This window comes from Brachyistius frenatus, unplaced genomic scaffold, assembly GCF_029030835.1.
Source record: "Brachyistius frenatus isolate BFR_SWC_R1_liver_20210118 unplaced genomic scaffold, ASM2903083v1 Contig_25, whole genome shotgun sequence".
Classification (NCBI taxonomy): Eukaryota; Metazoa; Chordata; class Actinopteri; family Embiotocidae; genus Brachyistius; species Brachyistius frenatus.
This window is the reverse complement of record NW_027210624.1, coordinates 1,469,862-1,481,831: the sequence shown is the minus strand read 5'-3', so window position 1 is coordinate 1,481,831 and position 11,970 is coordinate 1,469,862. Positions and strand designations below refer to the sequence as shown.

At 42.4% G+C, this 11,970-nt stretch overlaps 1 protein-coding gene across 1 annotated transcript; it reads right to left on the bottom strand.

Moving 5' to 3' along the window:
• Positions 1-1,339: 1,339 nt before the first annotated feature.
• Positions 1,340-10,570, bottom strand: LOC138620623 (ankyrin repeat and SAM domain-containing protein 6-like). Its single transcript, XM_069697988.1, has 18 exons — positions 9,995-10,570; positions 8,740-8,958; positions 8,437-8,638; positions 7,962-8,112; positions 7,154-7,198; positions 6,812-7,016; positions 6,469-6,575; positions 5,341-5,492; positions 4,852-5,089; positions 4,603-4,652; positions 3,461-3,655; positions 3,185-3,347; positions 2,842-3,056; positions 2,509-2,701; positions 2,284-2,351; positions 1,914-2,030; positions 1,541-1,637; positions 1,340-1,426 (listed from the first exon to the last, which is right to left on the bottom strand). The coding sequence occupies exons 1-18, from the start codon at positions 10,321-10,323 to the stop codon at positions 1,377-1,379; spliced, it is 2,796 nt and encodes a 931-aa protein (XP_069554089.1). The 5' UTR covers positions 10,324-10,570; the 3' UTR covers positions 1,340-1,376.
• Positions 10,571-11,970: the final 1,400 nt, after the last annotated feature.

The following is an 11,970-nucleotide window of genomic DNA, read 5'->3' as shown; positions in this document are numbered from 1 at the left end:
TCGAACTGCGAATGCAGGGGAAGATGCCGCTGTTGTGGAACAACGAACAGTGTTTATTTTCACTGAGTACCACCATACTGTTGTTGGACAGAAGTCATCAGTTTGTTCATGGAATGCGTGAAACACGAAAAACATCAAATCATTTACGGTAAAAAAAAAAAATCAAAGCTGGCAGATATGTTGGCAGGTGATGAATTCAAACGTTCCGATTATTTTTGTTAAGTGCAGAAATGTGCAAATTGAGACCCTGTTGAAAATCGAGTACAAACATAGACTGTAAATAAAAGTGGACGAGGCCGGTGGGTCTGAAAAACGAGGCCCATGGGGAAGTGCCTGAAGCTGCGATACCACCGAGTGCCACTAGAGGTCGGCTCCAAAAAACCTCCAGTTCCATAGACTCCCATTCAACTAGTCTCATAAAAGTCAATAAATATTTTCCATGAGTTATTTTGGTTCCATTAGCCAAAGTCAGTTCTTCTTATTAGTTTTGTGGTGGTCCATTTGAAAATAATCCCGTCATTAATTAGAAAATATGCTCCAAAAAGTTTGAGATTTTTAGGGGCGTGTCTGTTTGATTAACAGGCCTGTGGTGCAGCCAGGTTACAGCTATTGGTGGGCGGGGCGTAGTGTCAGCAGGTTTCCAATCAGATAGAGTCAGAGCCACCGCTCGCTCCTCCCCCAGCTCGTCCAAATATGGTCCCATCCGGCTCCAAACCGCTCCGAACAAGCAAGATGGCGCCGGCCAAAATCCAAGGCTTCATAACGGCCGTGTACAAACCAATGGATGATGTCACTGTTGGTTGCTGCACATGTAAGTGTACTCACTGCGATTTGGAAAGCAGCCACCTGTTTCATGGTGAACACATAATGTCTGTCTTCTTTTCTCTTGACTAAATTTACCACTTTTACAATACATTTGCTGCCTCTGACATTTATTGAGATAAAGTAAATATCTCTAATGGCTCAATCTCCCTCTCTCGGCTGCGTATCTGAGGTTCTTGTCTTTCAGCACTCCCGGCTCTCTCTGTTTAACCCCCGTGCTGCATCAGCAGTAGATCTGGCGACTGCATTAACACGGCAAAAAGTACCATTTGTCACACATCATGTGCTTTGTTAAAAGCAGCAGGGCAGTGAACTCAGCCAGCCCTGTCACATCTCCCCTGCTTTAAAATCCATCAGAGGGATACTTTACAGCAGTTTGTTCCAGGAGGGTCCTATAAAGGCAGTTTAACAGGGCCTGGTTGGTCGTTTAGCTACAGTGTCCTCTCGCACTGAGACCTCTAGTAGTTTGGGACACTGGCGTTCAGGAGGCTCCATATTATTTGGCAGTGAGTTACTCTAAGTACCTTTATCGTACTTCCTGGTGGGCTGCTGGGTTACCGCTTGCTGGAGGAGCGAACCTGGTGTCTCATCCAACTTGTTGGAGCTGATGAAGAAAGGTGGAGAGAAAGACAAACATATTAAGATGTTGTCTTTGCTGGAAACCCAGATGGAAACATTTGTAGAAAGTTCACACATGGTTTTAATAGTTGACACTTACAGCGGGGCTGTCCTGGTTGCCTCGGGTTACTGGCGCTGCTCCCAAAGGAAGACTGGAAGTTATGGATGGTCTCTTGGAGAATCTGCCTCTCTCGACCCTGATGACAGCCAACAACGACTGTTATATATCTTTTCATGCAAAGATGCTGAAAACGCTCTTCCAATACTTTCATACATTGTGTCCCTCTGATATAAAATGCTCCTTTTAGCAATTACCATCCATGTTTAAATAATTCCAATAATAATTCATGTGACAGTGTTAGATTATACTGTAAAGAAACTGAAGCTGAAAGACTATAAATTAAGCACTGAAACACACTAAGGGAACAATTATTATATGCATAACCATTTACAGTATGTTGAACCAAATGCACCTTTCCAGCATTGAGCTCTGATATGGCAGCTAAGATCTGCTGTCTGGGTCCGTCTGTTTTAATGCCCAGCTCCTTCAGGTCTCCATCTGTTAGAGTCAGGAATGCCTCCATGTCCACCTGCAGAAGAAAAAAGAGAAACACACTCTATGAAACACGTCAAATCAAGTAATCATAAATACTTTTCTGCTTAATATAAGTGCAGATCCGTCTGATCCATGAAGTCCTTTCAGACACTGCAATTCACTAAAGCATTGATGGGAAAACAGTGTCCTTCATTTTGAAAACCCATCACTCAAAAAAAGGGAAAATCTGACTTTATAGGTGAAGGAAAATGTTTTCTTCTCATTTTGAATACAAATAAATAAATTACCTCCTGTTCCTCAAATATAGGCTGGTACTTCTCAAGGGACAGTTTCTTCAAAATACTCGACAGTTCATCTGAAACAGACAAAAACAAGGTTCAGCCTGGCGCTCACATTTGCAACCAGCTTTAGTTTGTGATTTAGTTTACAATTCCACTAGAATTTTGTATTTCACAGTGTTGATTATCTTTCCTTGATGATTTGAGTTGATGCTTAATACAATGTGGCGTCACCTTCATCCGTGATGGTTCCACTGCTGGAACCTCCGCTGCTCTTGGAGCGTGGATGTGAAGAGGCTGAGGACAGAGAGTCTCCCGGCCCGGTAGGAAGCTTGGGCGTTGGGGAAGGAGACGGTGTGAGAGTGGGCGATGTGCTCTTGGAGGTGGAGGAGTTACCTGACTGGGGTCTCTTTTTCAACTCCATCTTCTACAAAGAAGAACAAACGAGGATGGAGAGTAGCACCGGTTCACTGATAGGATAAGAGGTTCTTTTTCATCTTTGACTGTTTTATGAAGATCATAAAGAAACATTGCTGACAGTAATGTCGAAGTAATCGTATTACAGACCCGTCTGGGGTGAATGTCGGGGGCAACCAGGCTGGGGTGGGAGTGGATGTCAGGGAGGCTGATGTCAGGGGGGGGCAGGCCTGGTCCTGAAGCTGGGGGCTGGCTCTGCGTCTGGCTGGGCTGTTTCTCTGGAGCGTGAGCCTTTACTTCTATCAGACCAGCGGCTCTTTTACGTTGGGCTGCGATCTGGGAGAGAACACTGTCTGCACTGCCCCCTGGTGTCGGGAAGAGACAAGAGCAGATTGTGTTTTGTGGCTGCTGTATAATGCATATATCATATGTTTTCTTGACAATGTAGTTGCTAGCGTTTGTATTGTTTTTGTGTGGGATTTTTTTGGTGAACCTGAACGGTTGTGAGAGTCCCGGTTGAGCCCTGCTACTCCATTTGAGCCCCCAGAGGAGTGGGGGGAGTGGTAGTGACCAGAGTTGGAAGGAGAGGATGAAGATGGACCCTTGGGGATGCTAGGAAACTTGATGGACCTGCTCACCACACGACTGATGGACGTCTGTTAAATAAAGGAGCGAGGCAGAGAGGATAGCATAAGGATCGCTAGGACACCGACATCAACTAGGACACCGACATCAACTTGAACACACACCCCTTCTCCCTCACACTCACAATATCGGAGTTTCCACTGCTGTTTAGCTTCCTTTGTGGTGGCATGGGCAGGCGGGGCGCTTCGCTCTTCCCCTCTTTTAGCAGGCGGGAGCGGTCCGAGTTCCACGGCTCGAAGTTGGACGGAGGTAAGAAAGGAGGAATCACTGCTTTCAGCTTGTCATTTGGCAGCCGGGTGAGGGGCGCACCACTTCTCAGCTAACGGAGATACAAAACACAGTATAGGAGCAGCACTCATACAGCAATAACCACAATCCTAATTTATTCATACACAACTTATTAAAAGTACAAAGTCTAAAACTACACATCAAACCAGTTATGTTTCTGACTTAAAATAACTAGTTTTAACATTTTCTTTAAGGCCACATTATGCACTATATACGAGGGACATTCAAAAAGTTTCTCTTGCTCACAAACAAAGCTCAGCACCGTGATGCACACGAAGCAATAACTTCAGTAAGTATTTCAAGTTACGTCACCTCATCAACATCAGCACCCGAATTACACATGTTTTTGTGACAACTGGAACATGAATGTTTTCCCTCAGACGCCAGAGAACATCAACAGTATGACTCAGTATTAAAAGTCTGACCCTGGAGGATGAATTCACGGAGCACAATCCTGCCAATGTAAAAAAAAAAAAAAAAAAAAACTCCTGGTTGCCTTCTGACCTGATGGGCCTTTTTGTCTCAGACAGTGACGTTGTGCCCCACTTGAAATGCAAAAGCCACTCAAAATACCTCCCAGAGACATTTGTTTCATTGCTGTAGATTTTGTGAAGCATTTTGTGGATTTCCAGAGTTTGACAGAAAATCTGATGTCTGCTCTCTGCTCATGCTGATGATGAAATAGAAAATACTATGATGAAATAGATACGAACGGACCACTGCTCATGCTGTGTTGCATCCCGTTCAAGCACAACAGCAGCAGTCTTGGAGCTTTTTGATTGGCCCCCGTAGATTTGTAGATAAAAGACAAACATCAAAAACACTTGAGGCAAAAGAACAAGTTTTTCATTTCATTTCATTTCACGATGGATGATAACTCTCTGAGGCTGTGAAAGATAATTGATTTAAATTACAATGCAGGCCAAGCTAAGACAATCGTTCAATCAACGTAGTTTACTTGAAACCAACCGCTCCTACCATTGTGGTTATTAGAAAGTCCTCCTTTTCTGAGGACGCTCTGCAATGACCTGAGAAAAGGAGAACACATCACATTTACAAAGAGCTTTGTCCACATCCAGTGTTAAAGCATACGAGTCTCTATAGGAAGCTTCTGTATGTTACTGAATTCAAGGACCAACATGGACAAATGCTCAACTATATTTTAAATAAACATCTGATGTCATCAATGTGCATATGGCAATTAATTCTGTTATCACTACGGCTCACCAGCGTCTTTGGTCTTGACGGCCCAGGCGGTGCTGATGTCATTTCCTCCCAGGGCAGGAGTCGGTGCCACGGCCCCGTTAGATGCAGCAGCGGGCTTCCTGCTGGCCTTCATTGTGGCGTCCAATGAAGTTTCAGCATCGTCGGGAAATGGAGCCAGGCGACTGGACGACAGGCCGTGCCTCAGGGTGTGAGTCAACTTAAGCCGCCGGAAGCGATTTGACATCCTGCTCCACCACGACTGGAAGAGGGGAATGACGTAAAGATCTTATCCATAAAAATGTTGCTTAATTATCCATGATGTAATTATCATAACATCATGGATAACATCTGCGATGTGAAGTGAACAATAAGAAACTGAACAACAACTTTTCTCAACAGGCAGCAAATGAGGGCCTCAAGTCATAGTGTCGTTGTGAGTGAGTGAGTGTGAGTGTGTGTGTGTGTGTGTGTGTGCGCGTGCTGAATCAAAACAGGATGTCACTTCTTTACCTTGAGGCCTCCCTTGTCATCAGGCGGCACGGGGACGTTGTTGAGGGACTGCCGGCTTTTGGAGCGACTCATTAAAGCTCTGCCGCGGTGTTTGGACTTGTCTTTGTCGACTTGCATACACACGGACGCCAGCAGACGCACCAGCTCCGTGTCTGACAAAATCCAGACCAGACACAAGGAAAACAGAGTAGGAATCACTGAGAGAATAAAATTCAATCAAACATCATGGAAACCGGTAGAGACGGCCTTAAAAAGATAACGAGTCAACACATAGTAAGAATATGATTTCAGTTGGTTATGTGGGCAGATATCGCTCATAACACATTACAAACACTGAAACAAGCATGAAAAGAATACCATTTTACCATGACAAGCCACATTATGCAATAACTTGTGACTACAAAAATTTTAAATGTGACAATTTAATAAGGCTTTTCAATTAACCTCTTCATTATTTTCCACATTAATGTTTTTTTGGTTTGATTTGTGAAATTCAGAAAATAGTGGCAGATGCCAATCACAAGTTGACATGTATAAATAGCTTGTTTTGTCCAAACAACAGTCCAAAAAACTAAGTTTATCATTTACTCCTGGTGACATTAAAGACCTTGAGACAATGATGACATCTGAGAAGGGAACACCAGTGAAATCCGGTATTTTTCATTTAAAAAAAAGAAACTACTAACTGATTATCAAATTAGGTGCCATTTTATTATTGGTCTGTTGGTTATTAATTAATGGAGCATCTTTCACAGTATTATGTTCTATAAGAAAAAGTTGTCATACCAGTGAATATCTGCTAACATACATGTCAATATCTAGATATCTGTGATGGGCCAAAAATCGACCGGCTGATACATCTTTCAGGCTAAAAGTATAACATCTGTCGATTTTTAGTCTTAATATTTAATGTATATTTTGGAAAAATATGCTTCTGAATTTTGATTGGTTGATATGAGAACTCACTACCTCTGCCCTGTATCTCAGACTTAAGTCTTTATGTAATAGGTACCTGTTATTAACCACAAATGATTGAAGTTTAATTGTATTAATCCTGCAATTTATTACTGTATATTAAGAAGTTTTTCCCTAAGTGTTGTCAAACAGAGTGATAATAGTGAGAACTACCTGGATCGTTGAGCAGCATAACTAAATCAAAGGCTGTGTATCCATTCTTTGCTCGTAGGTTGACATCAGCCCCTTGACTCAGCAGGTACTTCACGATGTCTTTATTGCTGGAAGAAGTCAGGAGAGAGAAAAAAGAAGAAAGTAGGAAAAGAGTGATGACATACACACTAAATGTACAACTATATTAAGTCAAACGCCTTTAAATACTATCAAGTTTTCACTTTTTATCACCCTGAAATTGAACCCTATTAAATCAACATGTTGATTTTATTCAATTAAATATAATAACCAACGAACTCCTTATAAAATCTCTGACAAAACTAAACCAGCAGCTGCAACTGACCCGTGATAAGTGGCCTGCATTAAAGCGGTCCACCCGTGGACACCGTCTTGTTTGTCGATGTCGGCGTTCTTGTCCACCATCAGCTGCACCACCTCTAACTGACCGCTCACTGCTGCCATCATGAGAGGCGACGCTCCCTCCTGATTGGATGAATTCACCTGAGCAGGATCCTCCTCCAGGATCTCTTTGACGAGCTGGGAATTTCCTGAATCAACATGACGCACATATATGGCCACATAAATATGCAAAAAAATGGACTTGACTCACCATTTCTAAAATATAATATTACAACAAAAACCTAATTTCCTCACAGTTTTGGTTTATCTATTTAAATGAACTCACCCAATTTGAGAGCACTGAACACATCTGGTCTTCTTCTGTCGTCATCTGTGAAGAAACGGAGAAAAGAAAAAAGTTCTGTGATACTCTGAAAATACAGCTCTACTTGGCAAGAGTCCACGTGGCCCAGCATTGTCAGTCGGTGTGTGTGTGTGTGTGTGTGTGTGTGTGGGGGGGGGGGGGCTGATTTGGTGTCTAACAATACAACCACAAGTGATCTCTAGTCAAAGGTTTTCTTGTTATTTAATGCCACGATCAGAGCTTTGAAAAGAAAACTGCATCAACGTGTCGGTAAACTGAGCTAAAAGCTAAAACACTGGTGAGAGGAGCTATTCAACATCAAAGAGGCCGAGAGCCCCGACTGTTGGCTTCGCTTTCACTGCAGTGTGAACTGCAGTGAAAGCATACATCTGGAATACATCTAGTCTTGTTGTGACAACACACACAGAATGTGCCAAGTTGTCCTGTTAAAACATAAGAAGTGTTTTTCTCCAAAATAAAAGTCAAAAATGATTAAAAAAAATAAAAATGTCATGCACTCTCAGAATTAATGAGTAAATTAAATATTTACAGCTGAAACATATGATGGTTCTCACCATTATCACATTCATTGTTAAACAGTATCTCATCTTGCTGTGATATTATTTGATTTTTGTGTAGTATATTCATTCAGCTGTAAACTGTTTATATATTGTAGTTGTGTGGAACCAACTTGTTTCCTGTTTTTAAATGACATTGTGACATTGTAAAACTGTACTTCATCATCATGTCAATTAAGCAGGTTTGAAATCAAAGAGAAGTCCTACAGTACCCGTCTGGGGTCGAACAGTGGTGATGGAGTCCAGATAGGCCTTGATGTCTCTCTGTTTTAGCTGCATGGCGAGTTCAAATGCTGTCTTGGACAGAACATTGAGTCGGTCTGGGTCAGCTCCACGCTCCACCAGCTGCTGAGCCACAGCCACCTTTGAAACACACACAGATATCATATATGCCTGTATCTGTAGGCTGGGCTGATGATGTCACAAAGTTGCATTCAAGTCAATGGGAAGGGGGAGGGGGGGTCATTGATTTCAAAATGCCTTAAAGATACAGACAAAAAACAGCCATTTCTTTGAATCCCAGAAAGAAGCTCCAGAGAAGACAAACCACAAAAATATCTTCTTCAAGATATCAAGGCTGCAAATAAAACACTATAAAAGTGTAAAATATGTGACGTTCAAGAGGCACATGACACCCACAATATACAAAATGTGTTATCCAAATATATTTCCATCCATTGGCCCCACCTTTCCACTGAGGGTGGCCACCATCAGTGGTCCCCAGCCGGTGGTTTTCTGGGAAAAGTTGACATCAGAGCCCCACTCCAGCAGCAGGCGCACACTGGCCTCATGACCATGCTGGGACGCCACCATCAGGGCTGTGATGTCCATGAATTCTCTGCCGCTCCCTCCTACGGGACATCCTTCACCAGCTCCAAAACCAGCAGCACTGTGGGGGAAAAAAAAAAGTCAAATAGGTTTCTCACGTGACGATTAAGCACCCTGTCAGACTGAAGATGTCATTCAAAGTCTTTCTGTGGAAAAACAAACCTGCAGCTGTTGTTGTTGTTGCCATTGGAGACGGCCTCTGCAGCGACCGCCAGATGATCGTAGTCATCGACATAGGCCCCGCTCTCCAGAAGTAGCTTGACTACATGAGCGTGTCCCCCACGAGCTGCCATAGTCAGGACGCTCGCACCCAGCCGGTTCCGGCCGTTAATCTCTGCCCCGTTCTCCAAAAGGATGTGAGCGACAGTCAGGTGACCAAACCTGAGCGGAGAATTAAGAGAGAAGACAGAGAGTGAAAGAGGAAGTGGAGCTTTAAGCATCACAGTTCATCAAATATGACAGATACAGATGCACTAGGATACTCTTCCTTCAGATGAACCAGCTAAAAGTGTGTAAAGCCGGCATGGTCACAGACACATCAGCTTCTTTACTGTCATTTTTTTCTCCAACATTTTTGACTAATTGTCAATAAATGGACATGTTTTTTCTTGTCTTTCCTGACATGTCAACTCTTATCATGATGGCACATTGGCAGATGTTATAGTTCACGTCACATTTCCTTTTAAGAAATGTTCATTCTGGGCCGATGCTGATAACAATGATGTGCCAATACTATCCTGCATCCCTATTGATTGTTGAGTCAGCACTAAGATGAAAACTACAATAATGTCCAACTGATTGAAATTTCCTGAAGATCAGTAAAGGCTCATCTTAATTTTGCAATATCTTACATTTAGCTGAGGTCGTTCGCCAAAGTTTTATGGCACTGACACTGAGATTTTGTGGTTAAGTCAACATTAATTTAACTCCTGTTGGCTCCATGAAACTTTAGCAATGTGATCTCTGATAGAAATGAACAGAATGTTAATGGACATGTGGCGCCACCAAACTTAATGCAAGAAAGTGGAAGCTGTCAAGTGAAGATTTACACACACACACACACACACACACACACACACACACACACACACACACACACACACACACACACACACACACACACACAATCCAGCACAAATACAACGCAGTCTTAATTTTAAAGTAATCATATGGTGCCTGCTTCCAATATAAGGCTGCAAAAGTTTTATGATAGAAAAGATTTATGATGGAAAAACAATCAAACCAAGAGACAGTTTTTTTTCTCACTAAAATGTGTTTTCTATCCGACGAAATGAGTAGGGGCATTTGAAAATTCATATTCTGTCTTGTAAAGACATTAAATGACAGATGAAATAGCCCCATTTTTTTTTACACGGAGTCTGGTGTGACTCGTAGAAAGTAGTGCAACGAGCCCCACCTCGCAGCCTGCATCAGCGGGGTCCAGCCGTAGTTGTTGCGGCTGTCCACCGAGGCCCCCTTTCGGAGCAAAAACCGGACCAGGTTCTCGTGGCCGCTGGCCGAGGCGAACTGCAGGCCGGTGTTGCCCTCCTCGTCGGTGCAGTCCACCGGCACCAGAGACAACATGTCCGCGGCGTTACACTCCGAACCCGCTTCGGACCGCAGCCTGCTCTGCCGCCCGGACTCTCTCGGGGCTCCGGGCTCCAGGATACCCCGGGCCGCTTCATAGTCCCCCTCGTCGCAGGCGCGTAAAAGCAGCAGCGAATTCGCGGGGACACCGAAATTCATGTCTTCATTTAAATGTTCCGTTTCTCCTCCATCCAACTGAGGTTTCTTTCATCGACGGAAACAGTCCAGAACTTTTCCTCTGTCATTTGGCGACGGCCTGTGTTTTAAAAACATGACGCACAGCAAAACAAAGTTCAGTCTTCAGGTCCTCTCCAACACTACCCTCAGGAACTCTTTTAAAGTCTCCACTTTTAGTCACAGCTTTTCGACTCAAAAAGTTTTCTGGCAACCAGCCGGCACTGCCCGGTTCCGTTACTTGTCCGGGAAGCTCACCACCGTGTACACACACTCACAACAAGACTTCCGCTTCCAACTTTCAAAATAAAAGTCGAATCATTTATCAACACGTTGAGGTTTTTCCATCTTTTATTAAAATTAACACGTATGTATTTCGCCAACCGATATCAACCTTAGAAAAAATGTCAAAAGATTATCACAATTACTCATTGCAAATGCAAGTTTGTGTAGTTTTATATTTGTATTTATATTTGATTTATCCGGAAAGTTTTGACTGGATGTTTTGTGTTACATCTGCCGTGACATGGTGCAGCCCAGTTTGCCATCAGATGTACTACACCCTTGGTGTTACGAGGGCAATCAGGGATAATGGAGACGAGACAGACAACTGAGGAAACGCACCCAAGGAAATATTTTACCGACCTATGATTTTGAAAACGAGACGTGTTTTTTTGTTTGTTTGTTTGTTTGTTTGTTTGTTTTAGGTAAATCAAATGTTTTATTGAAAAAAATCAGAATTGGAGCTGCTGTGTAGGGAAGGATATTAGTAACACATTTGAAATCACCAGGACAAATAAGGGAAATCGGTGCAAATAATCGCATTTAGTTTTTATTTACATTTTACACAGCCTTCCAACTTTTATGGAAACGGGGTCGTAGTGTCATGTAACTTTCTAAAATGTAAGTGGGTGAGGGCTGTATGACCTGTACAAAAACTACTCATCCTAATCTATCATCATGCTAATTCACAGAAGAGTCGGTTTTTTTGTTTTTTTTTAAATGATGTTAAACAGTGGATAACATGAAAACTGCTACAAGGGACCAACGATATAATCCACAAACTCTGGGTATCATCGTTATTCCCTTTTACGAACAATAATCCTTTGCATCGTTTACATTACAGCTGTCCTTATTTAACCGAGTTGGCCAGACTGGCTGTGGAGCCTGGCAAGATTAATACACACTATACTGTGTATAAATACATTGAGTGAGTAAACTATTGCTATTATCAAAGCATAGATTTAGATTTAGATTTAGACTTTAGACTTGATTAATCCCACAGTGGGGAAAATTAGTCGTCACAGCCATGTCTGACCATGTCAGATATTAACCATGTTACATGTTTCTATGGTTTTATCGTAAGCAGCTTTGTAAGAACATTTCGTGTTTTTATCTTGGTTTTAATAAAAAATAAAATGTAATTTGAGCTTGACGATGTAGTTTGTGTTCTTACTCAGCAAATGATTATTACAGTTTTACATGAAACCAATATCATGTGATAATGTGCTTTACATAAATAAGGAAACGTTTCAGGATATTCAACCATTTAACAAGATTAATTATCAAGAATCAAATGTTACATTTAAAAAGTGACTGTTGGAGCCTCACAGAGATGTTTCTTGTAAAGTA

Excerpts from the sequence above, each read along its gene's own strand:
- LOC138620623 (XM_069697988.1), bottom strand. The coding sequence starts at position 10,323 with ATGAATTTCGGTGTCCCCGCGAATTCGCTGCTGCTTTTACGCGCCTGC. Across the intron at positions 8,113-8,436 it reads TGGCCACCCTCAGTGGAAAG|GTGGCTGTGGCTCAGCAGCT; the intron begins GTGGGGCCAATG and ends TGTGTTTCAAAG. Across the intron at positions 1,638-1,913 it reads CAGAGCTCAATGCTGGAAAG|GGTCGAGAGAGGCAGATTCT; the intron begins GTGCATTTGGTT and ends GGCTGTCATCAG.